At 39.7% G+C, this 19689-nt stretch overlaps 2 protein-coding genes and 2 gene segments (V, D, J or C); 1 reads left to right on the top strand and 3 right to left on the bottom strand.

Moving 5' to 3' along the window:
• Nucleotides 1-109: 109 nt before the first annotated feature.
• Nucleotides 110-2571, top strand: LOC130218974 (immunoglobulin lambda constant 7-like). The segment is given in 3 exon segments: nucleotides 110-115; nucleotides 398-488; nucleotides 2210-2571. Coding segments are annotated over 3 exon segments (402 nt in total).
• A 1232-nt stretch (nucleotides 2572-3803) lies between these two features.
• LOC130218973 (Ig kappa chain V region K16-167-like) lies at nucleotides 3804-4277 on the bottom strand. The segment is given in 2 exon segments: nucleotides 3804-4108; nucleotides 4197-4277. Coding segments are annotated over 2 exon segments (354 nt in total).
• Nucleotides 4278-8117: 3840 nt separating this feature from the next.
• Nucleotides 8118-14454, bottom strand: ldlrad3 (low density lipoprotein receptor class A domain containing 3). Its single transcript, XM_056452114.1, has 6 exons — nucleotides 14268-14454; nucleotides 12492-12638; nucleotides 11984-12109; nucleotides 11766-11900; nucleotides 10119-10425; nucleotides 8118-9651 (listed from the first exon to the last, which is right to left on the bottom strand). The coding sequence occupies exons 1-6, from the start codon at nucleotides 14305-14307 to the stop codon at nucleotides 9462-9464; spliced, it is 945 nt and encodes a 314-aa protein (XP_056308089.1). The 5' UTR covers nucleotides 14308-14454; the 3' UTR covers nucleotides 8118-9461.
• A 2534-nt stretch (nucleotides 14455-16988) lies between these two features.
• Nucleotides 16989-19689, bottom strand: trim44 (tripartite motif containing 44). The gene is made up of 6 exons (XM_056452405.1): nucleotides 19374-19689; nucleotides 18230-18652; nucleotides 17994-18071; nucleotides 17596-17895; nucleotides 17367-17386; nucleotides 16989-17236 (listed from the first exon to the last, which is right to left on the bottom strand). Exons 2-6 carry the CDS (start codon nucleotides 18638-18640, stop codon nucleotides 17155-17157), a joined length of 891 nt encoding a protein of 296 aa, XP_056308380.1. The 5' UTR covers nucleotides 18641-18652; nucleotides 19374-19689; the 3' UTR covers nucleotides 16989-17154.

Below are 19689 nucleotides of genomic sequence, written 5' to 3'. Positions count from 1 at the left end.
CTGAATTGAAGCATTTGGTGATGTTCAGCTTCATTAGTTTGTTCAAATTCAGCTCATATAAATGATTAGCAAACACCTAAATATGAACAGTAAATCCAGAGAATCATTCATGTCAGTAAGACTGTAAGATGAAGGATATTTCCATCTTGACTGTATTATAGTGAGTGTAAAACAGACAGATTTGGTCAGCAGTGATTTCTCTTTCTGTAGTGATCAGCAGTAATCTGTCAGTCTCTTTAGATTAAAGCTTCTGCTAAATGATTGAATGTTAATGTCTGATAACTGAGCTCAGTTTTCCACACTCAGAGGATTCATTATGTTTTGAACATTATTATTAAACCTTTCATGTGTTTCTGCATACAGTACAGTGTGTGAGTCTCTCTGAGTTTGTGTTCAGTCGACTGGAAAAGAGCTTTTTGTACGAGTGTTTCAGCACATTCAAGCACTGTGGTGGACATTCGGTGGAGGAACCAAACTGCTGATCTCAAGTAAGTTTTCTTTAAGTTATTTCTTACTAAAACATGTAATTTATACTTTACAAATGTCCTCGAGTTGAAATGAGAACATCATTTATTAGTTTATTAGTTTATTTTCTGATTATTCCGTCTAAAATTGATATCGTCACATTTTTTACTTCATCAAAACAACCTTATTCTTGTTCTTTAAATGTTTGAAATGTATTTCTGTAATGTGTGTGAGTTTAATATTTATATCTGCTTTGATTTCTCTGAGATTTATTTTGGCTTTATTCACTTTTACTGTCTTCATTTATAGTTCATCTGTCATTAAATATACATAATAATGGTATCATAATCTACATTTAGACACTTCCATAGGTCAGAACATTATTTTGAATCATTTGTGTTCAACAAAATGAATATTTCAGTCGTATTTTCTTGGATAAAACTTGAGCAAATATCAGAATGTAAAGGTGCAGTGGTGAGAACAGTGAGTGTGTTCAGTCTCATTGAAGATCTCAGTCAAATCACAAGTGAAAGTGCAGAAAAGGCCAGCATTTGAGCTGAATTCTTCTTCTTTTGACCTTTAGAGTCCTGAAAAGTCCTCAATGATTGATTCTGAATCTCTGTCTCGTGATGTGTTCAGTCCATTTCTGCACTGCTAAAAGGCTTTTCTGACCTGCAGTTTTTGTCTTGTTTCTGGTCCAAATATCTCCAAACTCTTCAATCCAGAAGATTCTCTAGACAAGGAAAGCTCCTGCTATAATCCATTATAACTGTGTTTATGATCATTTATAATCATGTGTCTGTAAATCCTCCATGATCCTGTATTATAATGAGAGTTATAGCTACATCATAATCATATTGAGAATCGTCTTATTGATATTGATGACTGAAAGCAGTCTATGATGCAGTTATGAAGGTTAGTAAGGTTATTATGATCCACAATATGTATTGATAAAGCAACAGGGCTCTTATCAACAATATAAAAGCCTTCATTTATTAGACAGAAGCAAATCTGTTCATTTCCTAATGAGTCTGTAACTGCAGCAGAACAACATTTGAACATGGCATCTTTATAAATCTGATCAGGACGGACTAATGAACACTTATAAAGCATCTAGAATGTGATGTGAAGATGTCTATTCACATCAAACGCACTCTAATAAGTCTGAATGAGACTATTATAAGTGTACTTCTGACTGGCGTTCTAATACAGGATAAGCTTTGTTGTGTCTTTCTAGATCCAGAACTGTTCTGATTGATTATTAATCATTATAAACAGAGTTCTCATTCATTATCAGCAGGAGCTTCAGAGAACGTGTGAGCAAATCTCCTGTAGTTTGGAGAATTAATGAGTCCAAATCAAGTCAGTTTCTGCTTCAAACATGCTCAATAATCGGTCCAATAACCCCATTTCACAGCCCAAAGCAGATTCAGTTCCTCTCCACACTGGCAGATTATTGGACGGCTCTAGAAAATCTGCTGGACTGAAGAGTTTGGAGATATTTGGGCTAGAAAGAAGGCAGAAACTCTCATGTGTTGATGTTTTGCAGCGTGCCAGCTTTATTTTGGACTGATTGATTTGTACTGTGTGTTGTGGAGGAGCTCATCTTCTCCTGGATATAGAAGAGCTGCTAAAACAGAATGCAAATCAATCTTCTTTCTGTGCTTCAGTCAATCTCTGCTCTAATCCAGCGTGTGTGTGTGTGTGTGTGTGTGTGTGTGTGTGTGTGTTTCTCCCTCTGCAGCTGGTCCCCCAGTGAAGCCCTCAGTGTCTCTGCTCGGGTCCTCTTCTCTGCAGAGCTCTGGAGACTCGGCCGCACTGCTCTGCCTGCTCAGCTCTTACTCTCCACAGGGGGCGCAGGTGAAGTGGACACGGGACGGCTCTGAGCTCAGCGAGGGGGTGACCAGTGCAGAGAGCCAGCAGGACGGCCGCTACAGCCTCACCAGCGTCCTGGAGCTCAATAAAGAAGACTGGGAAGAGCGAGAGCGCTACGCCTGCAGAGTATCACATGCTGGAGGTGATCAGGTGGTCCCGTTCCCCAAGTGCTAATCTGTGTGTGTGTGTGTGTGTGTGTGTGTCAATAAAGCCTCTTGTTCTTCTGCTCCACACGTGTCTGACAGCATCCTTCACTCACACATGCAGATCTGCTCAGTCTCCACTGGAGAATAATCACACGCTCACACTACTGGAGAAAATGACTCTCATCTCCTCTCATTTCACTTTGCTTCAAACTAGAACATTTCAGCGATCCTGATTGTGCTCCAGAAACAAATGACATTGACACAGAGTCCAAATGGAGTTGAATATTGAGACACTCAATAGATTTGCTCCTCTAGAAAAGTCTCTGCTTTCCCCTGAGATCAGAGGAGAATCTTGCTTTGGAGCGTCCTGATAAAGTCCTGTCGTCTGTCACATTTAGAAATGAGCCTCAGATTAGAGTTTGGACTTGGCTGAAGATGAAAAATGTCTTTTAATATGAATCAAATCTTGCTTCTGAACACAAATACATGGACTCAAAGGGGAAATCCAGTGTTTGTACAGCATCAATGCCTTGCTAACTACTGAATAACTGCTGATCAATAGTTAGTAAGGCAGTAGTTGGGTTTAGGTATTGATTAGGGATGTGGAATAAGATCATCCTCTATAACTACTAATGATCAGTTCATAACAGTTCATATCTGAATCATAGGCAGGTGATGAGCCGGTTATTAATATCCTGAATTGTGTCTTAATTAAAGTGTTGGCAGAATATTCATTACCAGTGTAACAAACCAGGCTAACACTTTATTTTGATGCTCCATTTGAGTATTAGTAGACTGTCTGCTTAATATCTGCTGATACTGATGCTGAACAGACATTTAACTGACTAGAAGAATCTTTACAAGCACATGTGAGTTACACTAACCCAAACCCTGACAGTCTACTGATAATCTGCTGAGGGTTAGTTGGCATGTAGACGCAGCGTAGCTTAAATTAAACCAAATGAAGTGTGAGCCAAAGCTGAAGCAGTAATTAAGCTCGTCATTATGCACTCCTGAACTCATGATGTAGTTAAAGTTAGTTCATGATTAGTGCATGCTTAAACTCATCAGTAGTTCATAATTAATTCATCTTTAATTGACATATTAGTCCATCATTATTCATCTGCTGTTACTGTACAGTGTTACCAGGAGAACTGATTATAGCAACATTTACTGTGTGTGTGTGTGTGTGTGTGTGTGTGTGTGTGTGTGTGTGTGTGTGTGTGTGTGTGTGTGCGTGCGTGTGTGTGTTCCTCAGTGTCTCTCAGCTGAATCAGTGCAGTCACTGTGAACAGCAGGTTTTTGTACGGCGCTTTATCACTGTGTGAACACTTCACCACTGTGGTAACTCTGACAGTAATAATCTCCAGCATCTTCAGTCTGGACTCCACTGATGCTCAGAGTAAAATCTTTTCCACTACCTGCTGTTCCACCGCCACTGAATCTAGATGGAGTGTTTGAGTAACGGCTGTTTATATAATATATCAGGAGTTTAGGAGCTTCTCCAGGTCTCTGCTGATACCAGTGTAAGTAGTTGCCGTATATTCCCACATCTATGTCACACTCTATTGTAGCTGTTTCTCCATGTTGGACAGTTTTAGCTTTAGTGACTCCTGATGATCCTGAAGAAGAGAAAAGAAAAGAAATGAGCGTCTAAAATGAATCCCTTTCTAGACTTCTAGCAGAACAGCAGCATCATGTGTCTCTCACCATCAATAAAGACAGCGATGGTCCAGACGCAGATGCAGATGTTGATCATAGCTGTAGCTGAGTCTGGTGTGATGATGATGATGATGATGATGAAGATTGTGTGTGTTCTGCTCTCAGTCATCAAGTGTTAAACTCACAGAAACACTCTCAGACACTCACAATGCAAAACTCACTCTCTCTAGTCAAATCATTCAGCTCAAACTGGAGCTCAATCTGACACACACACACACACACACACACACACACACACACACACACACACACACACACACACACACACACACACACACGTATATTGTACACAATTGTATATTTAAATGAAGGATTGACAGTCGTTACAGTGCACAATGATCACTTGTTTCCTCTCAGAATGCTGAAGCTTGATTCAGTAACACAGCAGAGTGTGTATTTTGTCTCTAAAGAACAGCATTTGAGCATTTATTAATGGACACATTAAGTGGTAAAAACGCGACTGCTGTTAAATGATGGATCTGACTGTCATTCATAATAATCTTAAATCAATGCTAATAATCCTCCATCATAATCTGGTCTTCAGAGCATGTATTCCTGATAAACAGATGAATGAGATGTGTTGTGTTGTGTGTAAATCAGACTGTACCTCTTGGCTAGATGAGGAGTGTCTGCAGTGCACTGAGAGGGGCAAATGTGTATGATCACTGATCCACAATCATGTGTTAACGGTTTACCTCGGGCCTTTGTGCTTGAAGGCAAATGGAATAAAGCAGCTTGTCATCAGAATCAGCATCTTGAGTCCCCTGAAGGCCTGAATCTAACAGTGTGCTTTGACTGAAAGGCCCAATGGTTGCTCCTGTTGGAGTGCAGTGCAGTGAAGCTGTTGGGTTTGAACATGCTCTCTGGAGACAGAGCTGCTCTATTCTGAGAGGATCACCATCACTCCACCCTGACCATGCAAATGGCCTTTCAGTCTCACTCTCGGACTGATCCAGGATCTGCAGCACTCTCGCTTCAGTGATTGTGATCCTCCAGAATAGGTCTCCAGAGACCCCTGAGCTGTAAACAGGGGGAAACACACACTAAACATGACAGACAGATTATTTTATAAAATATATCTTAATCTTTAATAATGTTCTTAAAAAGCCAACCCTTAATTACTGCTCACACAGTTGAAGTCAGAATTATTAGCCCCCTGTTTCTGTTTATTTCTGTTTATCAGAGAGCAGATTCCTTCAGCACATCTCTAATCATAACAGTGTTAATTACTCATCTCTAATAACTGATTTATTTTCTCTTTGTCATGATGACAGTAAATAATATTAGACTAGATATTCTTCAAGACACTAGTATTCAGCTTAAAATGACATTTAAAGGCTTAGCTAGGGTAATTAGGGTAACTAGGCAGGTTAGGGTAATTAGGCAGGTTATTGTATAATGATGGTTTGTTCTGTAGACTATCAGAAACAAATATAGCTTATAGCAGCTAATAACATTGACCTTAAAATGGCTTTAAAACAATTAAAAGCTGCTTTTATTCTAGCCAAAATAAAACAAATCAGACTTTCTCCAGAAGAAAAGATATTATCAGACATACTGTGAACATACATATTGTAAGAAACTTCAGCAGATTGTGTCTGGCTATACTTATATGTAGTACTTATTTACTTATTTTTTCTGAAGTGTTACTTGGACATTTGCTCTAGATTTTCTGAATGTTTCAGCTTGTTTAATGAAGTTTTGTTTGCAGAAATATAAAATTAAATATTCCCTCAGTGTCTGAATGAGCTAAAACATTAATAAAACATTTAAAGTGCTGAAAATATTGCATATTTTGAACATTTTTCATAACCTTCTGGAAACACAAGCAATAAAAGACATGCTTTAATAATTATATTAAACTGTGAATCTGTAATCAGGTTACTGACCACTACGATATCATAATAGTTGAGTTCACAATGCTTAATTATTCACTGTTATTGATTTGTTCTTTAAAGAGTTTGTTCTGCTCTTCATGTTTCCAAATATTAAATGTGTAAGAATCATATTAATGTTCAGAATTATTTCCGAGCCTCATATGTTCATACAAATCCATATTATATCAACATTTCAAATCAGGTTTTCTCTTGTAAGTGATTTTAATTTATGCTTAATTTACCTCATTATTTCTGAAATACATTAATTTATCCAGTTAATTTAATCTGAATGCCAACAAACATTAGAAGCACACTATTTTTAACAAAAGCTATTGTGTGTATGTGTGTGTGTGTGTGTGTGTGTGTGTGTGTGTGTGTGTGTGTGTGTGTGTGTGTGTGTGTGTGTGTGTGTGTGTGTGTGTGTGTGCGTGTGTTTTAAGTTTATTTGTTAATAACAAGCTCTAAAACTTATTTAATTGCATATTTCACCAAGAAACTTTGAATAAAGTGCGATATTTCAGAATAAAATGTGTATTTGGCTGATTGTTTAATGTGTAATAATGCTTATTCATGCTGATATCTTGAATTATATTCACTCAGGTGCATTGTGCCACAAGTTTCTGTGACTATAAATAAGAGCGTTCTCTTGCTGATCAGTGAAGTGTGGAAGTGAAGGTGCAGATATTTGCCTGATGAGCTCCAGTGACTGCAGATGTTCAGCAGCTTCATCTCCAGCATCTCATACCGCAGCTCCAACCCTGATTAAACACACCTGATCAAACCAATCAACGTGTTCAGAACGTCAGTGTGTTCATCAGCAAACACACCATCTTAGAGGAAAGTGTGTGTAAATCAGTGTGTAGAAGACTCTGTAGTGCTCAAGTGTGGAGGTGCAGGATTATAGACGCTGACTTTATTACTGATGGAGATCATGCGAGAGGGAGAGTTTGCAGGGACGAGCAGCTGTTATCTTCATATTTTAGTGCACTTTAGGGGTATTAGATTGTATCTGGCATGTTTATTTAGTAATTGATAGCAGATAAAGTGTGTGTGTTCCTCCATCAGTGTGTGTGTGTGTGTGCGCGTGTGTGTGGAGTTTTATCGCCCTCTGCTGTTCATTCAGGATAGTGTGCTAAAAACTCTGAATAACCTGATTATTAAAACACCTTTGCTGGCCCTATACAGAGGAGAAATCCTTTAAGCTCTAGTTTACAATAATATATTAGAAGCAGAAGCACAAGTATGCTGAATAATGCATTAATTATAGTCATTCAGAGATAAACAACAGCAGATTATCACATCATTCAGATACAGATAAAAGTGGTCACTAACAGGACAGATACTGGGTTACTTCGTATAGTAAACAAAAGTACAACCCAGCAAAACCAGATGGAAATGATCTAGATTCATGGGAGCTGCTTCTAGAGTGGTTTATAAGTGAATTAAATCTGTGTTTTACACTAGCAAGAATGATTCTGAAACTCTTTTATGTTGAAAGTGATCAAGAGAATTGAGTGTTTTCAGTTTAGAGTTTCTCAATATCTTTTAGATTGTGTACTAAAAGAACTAAAACAGACATAACATGTTTAAAAACTACCAAATATAGATTTTATATTAAAAAATAAAGCAAAAACAAACTAATTATCTTGATGATAGTGCACACTTTTTGTTTTATTTTAAAAATGTAATTAATATATCTTTGTCTTGTAAGATGCGTGTCGAAATCAGCGGATTAACCACTCTGGCGTATCTGTGTAGAGAGTCTGTCTGATTGATCCGACCTGCTGGATGATTATTATTAATGAACATCTGCTGCATGTCGTTAAGATTGTCTTCAAAGTCTCGGTGATGAGGACAGAAATGACTTGAGAAGTCTGAGGATGACAGAACTTTAGCATAAGACAGAAATGTGTGTCTGTGAGTGAAAGACAGTTCACTAATGCAGAAATCATTTACACTGAGAAATGGCTAATAGAATTATAATTAGAAAGCACGTTGATTTAAATACTGAAGCACAAAGACTGAAAAAGGATTTTCTTATAAAACATACTTAAACAATCTTTATTGTTTATTTACAACTTTTGAAAACATTTGTTTGTTTGTTTGTTTGTTTGTTTTGGCGCAGTGTTGTATTTACAACCAAATGCTGTAATAATGTCTTTAAATTTGTGTTTTAGGCTCTCAGATTATTTGAGAAGTCTTATAATTTTCCAACACAAACCTGACATGATGATAAACATCTGCACCAATTTTAAAGAAACAGAAGTGAGCGGATGAGGAGAAACCCCAATGAGAACTCCAGCTCATTCCTGCTTCCCTGCATCTCCAGTTTCAGTCCAATCCTTCATCAGCTCATGGAAATCTGCTATCATAGAGACACCTTAAAAAGAAGTCTAATAGATGTCTAAATAGAGAGGCCTTGGCTAAAACGAGGCTAAACTTCAAGTCAAGTCGAGCTTCATTGGCTCAATTTAAAATTTGGGATGTCAGTGAAAATCTGACAGTAGACAAGACCCGAAACTACACTAGTCATCAAATGCACAGGAATAAATGAAGACACGTCTATTTAATGTTTATAGCCTGTCTGTTTGATGATTATAGCCAAGATATCTATGCTTGGATGTCTAATAAACTCAAAATTGCTTGGTGGGAATCTACCATAATCATATATGGCAGAGGCCAAGTGCTGCAGATTGAGTGTACAGGAGAAGTTTAGCGTTCTCAGTGCTGTGAAGAGCATCACGCAGAGTACAGCATGATGAAGAGCTACTATATAAACATAACGACAGATTCTTGATCACACCGAATGAAGTTTTTGCTTTGAGAGGCGTGTTTTTTCAATGGTTTTCTGATGATCTCGAGCGCTTGTCGTGCTGCTTATTTCTAGTGTTTTAACCACCTGCAGTTGAAAAAGAAATCAACTCTGAGCAGGAGAAGCGTGATATATCAGTGGCTTCTTTTTTCATTGTTCACTCAAATGAAAGCAGAGACGGTGTTTGCATTGAGGTGACAGCAGTGTTTGTGTTGTCAAGTCGACTACTGAGACTTTTAAACACGCAGGAGACACTAGCGGTTGCTGTTTCGACTTATCCTGAATATCACAATATTATTAAATATTACATTATAACAGCACAATACGCAGCTGATTCAGTGGTTGTGGTCCGCCTCACGATATCAAAACAGAAAAGCACATTGGGTGTGATCGGCCCATATTCATCAGTCTCCATCAGACACAAACTCTGAACTTCAACAGCTGGATGGAGATCCTCATAATGCTTGAGTTTCTGGAGATGGACAAAGTCTAGGTCCTCCATCATTCTCAGCCACTGGTTCTGTCTGTGTGTCTGCAGTGCTCATGTGTTCATCATGGAGTCTTTCATAGTGGTGCTGGAGGTGATGATGATGATGGAAGTGCTGGTGATGGAGGTGCTGGTGGAGTATCCTCCACACTGGTAATGCTGGTCTGTGTTTGAGCTTCTGCAGGTTCCTCTGGTTCCTCATATACAGGTGGTTCTCTGTCGGGTGGAGGGTAGGGTGGAGGCGGGAGGTCAAACCACACAGGGCGACTGTAGAAAACAAAAGAGTATTGGGTGAAACTACACTGATCTCATGCTTCGATTACGATTATCATCTCATTGATTCTGTTCGTTTTGATATTGCGCTGCATTAATGATATCCAATTTCTGATTTTTAATTTTACTTCACAAGAATACAATTCTCTAGAACATTCTGTCATGAAACTCTGTTAGGTGCACAGGCTGATAGGTCATCTCTAATCTGTCCATCGAAAATGTGATCAATAATATTAATATTGACCTTAATACTATTAGTATTGGTCATTAATATTGACCTTGCACAAATGCGCTCGTTTTGTGTTTGTTTTAGTACTTTGGATTCAGTTTCCTATAGGAGAAGTGAGAGCAGAAATCTCGAGACAAACAGATTTCAATGACGGTGCCTGCTTGTACATCAAGAATAAGCTCAATAGAGTCAGCACAGGTTTCTGCATGTGTGTGTGTTCCTGTGAGCGTACCCAGAGTCCCGTACAGCCTGTGAGTATGATGGAGGCAGGTCTGCTGGAGCTCCAGGACAGCGAGACGGGTGAAGAAGGTGCCCTCGCTCCACTATCAGCAGTCGGGACAGCAGCAGGGGTTGGTGGCAGGAGCCGCGGTACACCCTCTGGGGCAGCAGAACACTGCGCTTCCTCTGATGGTGCAGCACCAGAGCCAACAGCGCCACCACCAGGACAAAGATGATGGCGCTGCCGATCACTGCGTACGTGATGCTGGGATAATAGCGCAGACGATAGTCCAGAGTGCCAAACACCTGTCTCGGAGACTCTGGAGGAACAGCCCAAAACATGGATCATTTCTATGCTTATTGCAGAATCATAGACAAGTGAAGTAACTGAAGCTGCATCTCAGTCTGCACACTAGCTCCCGAGGGCGTTCATCAGTAGGTCATGTGCACAGATATGGACACTAGTAAGGGCACTGATGAGCTTGGTTCACTACATTGAGTGTGACAGGAGAACGTCCTCATAGTTAAAACTGGAGTTTATAAACGACAGCAGAACACCGTTTTCATATGTTCACTTGACTAATACAGATAAATAATTGGATTGCTTCATAAACCAGCAACATTTCAACCATTTAACAGTTATACATGCTTGCTAGATTGTTCCTGACCTGCCTAGCAATGTTTGTTAGGATATCCGTTCTGTTTTTGGAGTCTGATATTGACATTTATATTTGTGATATGGTTTTAATACAGTTCTGTAGTAGTCTATTGGGGTATTTAGGGGTTCTGATGAGGTTCTAACAAGGTCTGATGAAATATTGAGTGGTTTTATTATAGTTCTGAAGTCTAATGGAGACTAAAGTTGTATAATGAGTCTTCAGGGATTTGATATGGTCCAATGAAGACTTCTGTGGTTTTATTAGGATCTTAACAGGTCCGACAGATTAATTAACAGTGGTATTCTGACAAGGTCTAGGTATGATGATGTGTTTTATTAGGGGTCTGAAGAGGTATGAGGAGTTTTCTGAACTGATCTGATTGGATATATAGGGGTTCTGATCTGGTCCAGTGATGTCTCATGTGGTTTTATTAGAGTCTGAAGACGTCTAATGGAGTATTGGGTTCTGATCAGGTCTTGTGTGTTTTAGTAAGAGACTCAAGTGGTCTAACGCGGCGTTTCCATATCATTGTTTCTAATGAGGTCCGGCAGGTATACTTCAAACAAAGATCTTCTCATTCTTCGTGTGAGGTCCAAAAGAAGTTTGAGAAGGCTGAGTGATGCACACACACCCACTGACTGGGTATTCATTGCTGACCAATGGCGAGCTCTTTAAAACTGCAGAGCCAAACTCAAAATTAACTTCATTTATTTGCTGGATTTTACTCGAAATTACATCATTTCAGCTCTTTTTACTTTAATTAGAAGTATACCAGGGCCTTAATGTTTCTGATAAAGTCTAATCTGAAGTTGCTTAATTAAATGTTCAGACAAGGCCAGATCCTAAATAAAGCCAATCTGTTGTCAGTAACACTGCTGATCTGAGTGCTGATGTTTCTCACATGCTTTCACTGATAGTGAACTGACTGTGTTCCAATCAGCAGTGTGTGTGTGTGTGTGTGTGTGTGTGTGTGTGTGTGTGTGTGTGTTGTGCGTCTGTACCTGCGGTCGTGAGGCAGTTCTCCTCATCGCTGTTGTCTTGACAGTTGTCCTGACCGTTGCACAGAAAGCTGCGGTCCACACACCGGCCGTTGGAGCAGTGAAAGCGCAGCGATGAGCATAGCAGCGGGTGTGCAGCTGACACACACACACACACACAGAAATGAAGAAAACACCATATTTGAGTGTGAATACGCGAGCGTTGATAAGTGCACACTCACTGCAGTTCTCCTCATCGCTGCCGTCTGGACAGTCTCTGAAGCCGTTGCACTGGAAGCGGCCGATGATGCAGTGAACACCGTTAGCACAGGAGAAGAAGGTGGACGCACACTTAGACTTCAGCTTCACTGAGACACACACACACAGAAGCTAATGAACACACACCATATCTGAGGTATAAACAGTGACTCGTTAGTGTTTAATGTGGTATATTAAACCCCCTTTACTGACTGTAATAGCACTGATGGATTTATGAGCGAAACACAAAGACACTGAAACTAGTGGTTATGGATCAACACTGCATACTGTACATCTGTCAGGTTTACTGCTGTTATATTAAAGTGGTCAAGAATAGCCAGTGATTCTACACACAGGAGATACACGACAGCCAATCACCATGCTGCCAACCATTCCTCATGTTTTGTAGACCAACACTGAATCATCTGTTCACTTTCTGATGTTTAGTGCTTTACCTAAACTATCCTATGGAACTATGAAGAGCAGACTTACAGCACCCACGCTCGTCACTGCGGTCAGCACAGTCCGGATACCCATCACACTGTCCTGCGGCTGGAACACACTCTCCATCAGCACACGTGAAGCTTCCAGGAGCACTGCAGCGCCATGAAGAGTTTCCTCCAGGAGATATCTGACAATCTGAACAACACAGACCTCCAGATGGAGATTACAGAAGACTACAGCTCCGCTTAACATTCTCCACTGAGAGACGAAGGGCCAGAGAAAGTAAAATAACACTGTTTAGATGTGAATATCAGTGTGTTTACTCTTATAAATGCAGTTTTTACTTAGATTCGGTCTTATTTCCAGTCCAAATGTCTAAAAATTCTTCAATCAAGAAGCGTTTTCCAGACACGCAATACATATTGTCTTGTTTTAGGAAATAATATCCCAAAATTAAGAGAGTTTTATCTCAAAACAAGCAAAATAATCTGCCAATGGAGAAAGCAAAAAGGACTCAATCACAGTCAATTGAGTATTAGTAAATTTGTTAATTAACACCACTGATCACAGGTCAGGAATTATGGCTAATAGTTTTATGTTTCTGCTTCACATGTCTATAAATGGAGGATCAGCAGTAAATGAAGCTTTTCTCCATGTAGATGTGGATAATGTTGATCTGTTATTTCAGCACAACAGCCTCTTATACTGAATTTCAGATCAATATTATACATGTAAGATGAGAGTAAGTGTGTGTTAAGAGCTCTTAAACTGAGAAATCAGCCATGTAAAAGCTGATTTTACCCTATAAAGAGCATGAAAGAAAGATAAACAGATTGGAAATCTCGTGACCTCACAATTCACTGCGCACACAGAACTTTGATCTGAAAAGTATAAAGTCAACTATTGCATATCAGAATACACTGCAGGCCTGAAAAACTGCTGTAAAACATTCTGATCTTACTTTATTATTACAGATTTAATAGTTTGAATTTGATTTATTATTAATAAATTCATTTTTGCTGTTGTATTTTTTTTATGTTTGTATAGTTTTATTTATTTATTTTGATTGTTTTAGGACAAAACTAAGGTGTAAATATTTCCTTAAAAACTGAAATAAAACCTTATGAATTCTGTTTGCAGAACTTTAACCTTCTGACAGAAAACTTCCCACCAGGGACAACATAAAAACAAAGTGAAGGCATCGTACATAAAGATAACATTGACAGTTATGAATTTTTATCTCACTTGTGGCTGTTTTTTCTGAATTCTTTGTTTATATTTCACTATTTTCTTCATTTTAGAGTTTAATGCTTATAGTTTTACTCATCTATAACACTGTTAATAAGTTTAAGCAACTATACATTCAAGAAGAGCCTCGATATTAGTAACTAACTAGTATGAAAATCCATATGCAAACTCTTCTTGCTGAATCCATCATTATCCAGTAGCTGTTTATCTGCTTGATGTGACCTTCAGCAGATGTACTGTAATCTAATGTATTCTGTTATTATTAATACCTAAAGAGCCCAATAACGCGATGTGACGAGCTTCGACATAATGAAAACACTATAAAATGATTAATTCACAGATCTGTTAGCTGCACAAGCTCATTATTATTAGCCAGTAAAGCTACTAACTAGCAGAGTTAACTAGTCGTTCGGGGGGAGGGGCGCGCATCGCTGCGGCTTTACTAACCGTTACTTTACGTAACTAACGTAAAGTTATAAAAGTGCGTTTGTAGAAAAACATGACGATCGAGAAGCCAAGCACCGTAAATATGGCGCTGCAGACGGTAATTTAGGAGAACAATGAACGGTGACTCACCGACCGAGCCCGAACCGAGCAGAAAATACCAGATCCACATCCTGATGTGGCCGATCCGGGCCGCCCGGTGCCGAGGCTGGAGCGGGGTTTCCTGGCGGAGTGTCCGGGTCTGGAGCTCCGAGAGGCGGCTTGATTCTGCTGTCGGACAGCCTGAGGAGGAGCAGCGGCGGGAGGAGGTCAGAAACACTGATCTGGGGCAGAAAAGGCGGAGACATTTCAGCTTTACACACAAACATCTCCGGGCTTTACCGCTGGAGCCTGCACTGTAAAATACTGGATTTCACACTATCTGTTCATGTTGCCCCAACACAAATCCATTAAGTTTATGTAACAAATGTAAGTGGGTTGAACATAAAACAATTAAGTTGTCCCAAAAATCTCAAGAATTATGTTGTTTCAGCTTGTTTTGAATAAGTAGTTTGAACAAGCAGCTAAACTCTTTTTTTTCTGAGTGTGAGAACTGCTGATGTCTGATTTCTGACGCTCATTATTCTTAAATTTATTTCTTCTAACAAAAGCTGTACATTTATTTAAACTCAAAAGTTGTTCGTAGCCTAAATACTGAACTAGCAGTTCAGTTTTTCCCTTCTGAATTCTTGACTTTTTATCTCACACTTGTGAGTTTACAACTCAAAATTCTCAGTTTATATCTTCAAACTCTGAGTTTCTATCTGAGAATTCATTTGTCTACATTTCGAATGTCTGACTTATATCAGAATGTTAAATGGACTCTTTTCTAAATTCTGACTTTGAGTTTCACTACGTCTCAAAATTCTGACTTTTTGCCTGGAATTTTTATCTTGTCTCAATATTTTTTGACTTTTTATCTCTGAATTCTTCATTTACATCTAAAAACTTTTTAGCTCAGATTTTGAGTTTGTCTCAAAATCCAGACTTTTTTCATCGTAATTCTGAGTTTGTCAAAAGTTCTACATTTTTATTTCAGAAATCTGAAATTACATTTAGAAATCCTGACTTTGTTATTTGATCTCTGAGTTTACATCTCAACATTTTCAGAGTTCTGACATAACGTTTTAAAATTATGACATTTTTCATAGCAATTATGAGTTTACTCAAAATTTCTCAGAAGTTTACGTTTATGGGTTTTTAGAGATTATAAAAACCAGAACTCTGAGTTTACATCTCTATTATTTCCTTAAAAAACTTCACTGTAAACTAAAAAAGTTCAGCTTTACTTTTCTCAGAACAATAAAGACATGATGATAAAGATTAAAAAAATTAAAATAAATGATTTTATTTAAACAAAAGCAAAAGTGTGTTTAAGCATCCTACAGTTATCAAACAGCTCATCAAATACAGTTTAATGACAGGTTTCCCATGAGCAAACCTTCATTAAGACTCAACACACACACACACACACACGTCCAAACACATGAACTGGTTTCAGAATCAGAACTGAAGCATATCTGATAAAGATGAGCATCAGTGAGCCTGAAAACACAGTAAAGCAGCTGGAAAACAGACCACACATATAATGAATGAAACACTCAGGCCAAAAATACTATTCAATATCAAGAGGAGACATTCTAGTGTCTGCATAGAGTCAAATTTACACAAATAAAATATCAAAACATGAGTAAAATAAACGTTGATCATCATCATTCAGCTTAACAGACATATGTCATACTCATCATTATTCAAAGCTGTAATTACCAAATACCAAAGAATTAGTCTGTAAATCAGAGAAAATGTCAATAGTATCTGAATGCAGCCTTTACGATGCAAGCTGAGATCGCATCACTCAGAGATGCAATGTCAGACACAATGCACTCAATGGAGCGAGTGACGTCACTGTCAGGGGCAGGGTTAGGGGTGGGGTTAGGTGAGCGCATTAAAAAGCATTGCATACAGCTCAGGTTGCATCTGCACCGACCCCTCTCCATAATGTAGGATGCTCAATGTTTGAGTTTTTAAACAGCATGGTTTTGTGGAATTAATAGACACACAAATGTCAGAAAATACCAAAGAATAATTCAGAATAATGGGAGAAATGTAGGATAGGCGACGTTTTGGCTCACAAAAACAGTTTTGAGTTTTTAATCTGAGAAATCTGAGTACATTATGGCTCTAAATTCAGATTATTCCTCTGGAATTTTGAGTTTACGTCTTTAAATTGGGACATTTTTGACTTAAATTCGTAGTTTATGTCTCAATTTTTGACTTTATTTCAAAATTCCTAATTTGCATCTCACAATTCTGACTTTCTATCCTAGAATCCTTAGTTTGTGTCTCAAAATCCTGACTTTTTCTGTGGGATTCGGACATTTTAATTGGAGAAATCTGAGTTAACTTCTACTGTTTACTGGAATTCAGAGCAATTAATCTGGAAATACTCAGTATAAATATCAGATTTCAGACTTTTTATTTTATAATAGTTCATTCATTTTCCTTCAGCTTAGTCCCTTTATTTATCAGGGGTCACCACAGCGGAATGAACTGCCAACTATTCCAGCATATGTTTTACGCAGCGGATGCCCTTCCAGCTGCAACCAATGACTGGGAAACACCCATACACACTCATACACTACGGCCAATTTAGTTCATGAATCTGTATATATACTTATAATTTAGAGTACAGTGTAATGAAGTAAAGGCAATGTAGAAAGACATGAGACAGAATTACATGAACACACACACACACACACACACACACACACACACACACACACGTAAAACAAATCAATAAACCAAAACAAAAAGTTCAAAAGTCCAGTCGATTTTTATTAAAACAACTAACTAATAAAAGACCACACATTCTTTTAGAGTTCAGTATTTGATCCTGCATTTCATCCGGTTGATGTCTCCATTCTCACAGAGAGACTCAGCTGCGTTCAGTGTGTGTGTGTGTGTGTGTGTGTGTGTGTGTTCAGGGTGTGTGTCCGATGTGTCCGTCTCCTCGGTCTTCATCAGCTGAAGGAGCGTCAGGATTCCTCCTGTGATCCGCAACTCTGAAAAACACAAACACACTCATCATCATCATCATCATCATCATCATCATCACACACACACACACACACACACACACACACACACACACACACACACACACACCAGCTGACTTTAACAGGACACACTCACCTGAGCCGCACATCAGGATCCTGAAACACAGAGAAGAGAGCAGGAGTTAAGAGATGTTCACACTGAGGATGATGAAGATCAATATAACGGTGATATCTGTGTCCACAATAATCATCTGTTCAGCTGTAGTTTAGGCTTCTATTTTTGCAGTACCCTCTCGCAACCAGCAGGGGTCCGCAGTAAGTGCTGTGTGTGTGTGTGTGTATGTGTACATATGTGTGTGTCTGACCGCTCGTCGTCCTGCGTCCTCCTCTCTGCGAGCCAGCAGTGGAGCCAGCAGTGCTGCAGGCGCTCCTCCGTCCTCCTCCACCTGCTCCATCTGCTGGAGTGTGTGTGTGATAGAGTCCATCTCCTCCTGCAGCGTCTGTGTGTGCGCGCTGATCTCCGAGATCTTCTCCGCAGCCTGAGCGGTCAGGAAGGCCTCCTTCAGGTCCACCAGATGCAGCACGCGCCACTCCTCCAGACGCACCATGCGCTGCAGCTCGTCAAACTGCTGGTTCACGTACGCCTCCAGCTCCTCCGTGCTCATCTACACACACACACACACACACACAAAGGAAAGTGTGTGATTTAGGTGTGTTACTCCTCACACTGGTTATCAGCTGTCACACACTCGCCGACACTCACATCTGGACTGGCCCATTTAGCCTTGATCCTCTCCGAGATTTCATGAGTTTGTTCCAGCAGATCAATGCCTTCTTTACTCTGAAACACACACGCACACACACGCACACACACACACACACACACACACACAGAGAGAGAGAGAGTGAACATTCTTTCATCTGATTACACTTGATAATATGTGTTTACACGTGTTGTTTCTGTGTGTGTGTGTGTGTGTGTGTGTGTGTGTGTGAGACCTTCTGCCACAGGTACGCCTCTCTCAGTGTGATGATCTGGTGTCCTCTGTGTTCCCCCTGTACGGCACACAGCACACAGATGATGCGCTGGTCGTGTTTGCAGTATAGCGCCCCCTCCTGACCGTGATCTCTGCACTTCAGCCGCTCCACGCTCACTGTATCCCTGCGCCCGTCCGGCGGGAGCGCTGCAGCCTGCGGCTCAGCGGAGTGTGTGTCTGCCTCTGCGTCTGCGCTGCTGTAGGGCTGTAGTGTGTGTGCGGTGCTTTGTGTGTGTGCGTCTGCATGGCTGGAGCAGAAGGCGAAGCGGCAGCGCACACACATCCACAGCGCAGACTCCGGCTCGTCCGGCTCGCAGGCGTCACACGTACCATCCATCTGCGGCAGATCCTCCTCCAACATACACACATCCATACTGCAGAGACTCTGAACAGACACAGCATCACAACACACATCATACACACTCACAGATTAATACATGCACTACAGTGATTTCATACAGGGAAATATGAGTAAATACACTGAAGTGATGTTAATATACAAAATTAGTGATTGTATATGCACGGGGAAATAATTAATTTTTATTTGGGATTTTTATTTGCAGAAAGACTCAACAAATGTACAAAAGAAGTTTTTTTATTTGCATCTAAAAGTAATTAAAGGCACTAGAGTGATCTTACATCCATAAAAGCAGATTAAATTTACAAAGTGACTTGTATAAAAGCAGCAGCAGCAGTGTGTGTGTGTGTGTGTGTGTGTGTGTGTGTGTGTGTGTGTGTGTGTGTGTTCACTAAACCGAAACTAACTCTGTAACTCGTCAGACAGGCTTCTTATATTCCCACATTCAGACTTTCTCCATTATAATATCATTTCAGTAAAGTATAACTGGCCAATACCGAATAATGAGCTCACATTATCCGCCAGTGACCATCAGAGTATCAGTGCACACAGTCCATTAAACTGCTGGTGTTTGATTTCAGAGCCAATATTCAGAGTAGTGTAGTAAAATATACTGTCACTGCTCATATAACACCGTCTTTACCTCATGAGATGATAATAATGTGAATAATGAACTAAACTACTGAAGCACAGACAGAAACACACACACACACACACGCTGCAGCTTCCTCTTCCTGCTTCTCCTCACCTGTGTTTCTGCGCTCAGTCTCCTCTCTCTTTACTCTGCTGTTGTTTTAATCCTCTATATTCTTTGTCTGTCCTGATGTCACTCAGATATTGATCATATTAATCTGCAAAGCAACTCCCTCTGCTTCTGTTGCTGCTGGACTTCCGTGTTTTCCTCCGCAGCTTTTGTTGTTGTTTTCATCACTTCCGGTTCCTGCAGCGCGCCTGAGTGACCACATTTATTAGCGTAAAGCTGAAGACGTAAACAGACTTTAAGATGCATGTAAAGTGACTGAAATGGAGTTTTAGAAATGTCAGTTCTCTGCTGCGTGGATTAA

Source organism: Danio aesculapii, chromosome 25, assembly GCF_903798145.1.
Source record: "Danio aesculapii chromosome 25, fDanAes4.1, whole genome shotgun sequence".
Classification (NCBI taxonomy): domain Eukaryota; kingdom Metazoa; phylum Chordata; class Actinopteri; order Cypriniformes; family Danionidae; genus Danio; species Danio aesculapii.
This window is presented reverse-complemented; position numbering and strand designations above follow the sequence as displayed.

Excerpts from the sequence above, each read along its gene's own strand:
- ldlrad3 (XM_056452114.1), bottom strand. The coding sequence starts at position 14,307 with ATGTGGATCTGGTATTTTCTGCTCGGTTCGGGCTCGGTCG. Across the intron at positions 10,426-11,765 it reads GAACTGCCTCACGACCGCAG|AGTCTCCGAGACAGGTGTTT; the intron begins GTACAGACGCAC and ends CTGTTCCTCCAG. Across the intron at positions 9,652-10,118 it reads CAGGCTGTACGGGACTCTGG|TCGCCCTGTGTGGTTTGACC; the intron begins GTACGCTCACAG and ends TGTTTTCTACAG.
- trim44 (XM_056452405.1), bottom strand. The coding sequence starts at position 18,640 with ATGGATGTGTGTATGTTGGAGGAGGATCTGCCGCAGATGGATGGTACG. Across the intron at positions 17,896-17,993 it reads CTAAATGGGCCAGTCCAGAT|ATGAGCACGGAGGAGCTGGA; the intron begins GTGAGTGTCGGC and ends GTGTGTGTGTAG. Across the intron at positions 17,237-17,366 it reads GATCCTGATGTGCGGCTCAG|AGTTGCGGATCACAGGAGGA; the intron begins GTGAGTGTGTCC and ends TGTGTTTTTCAG.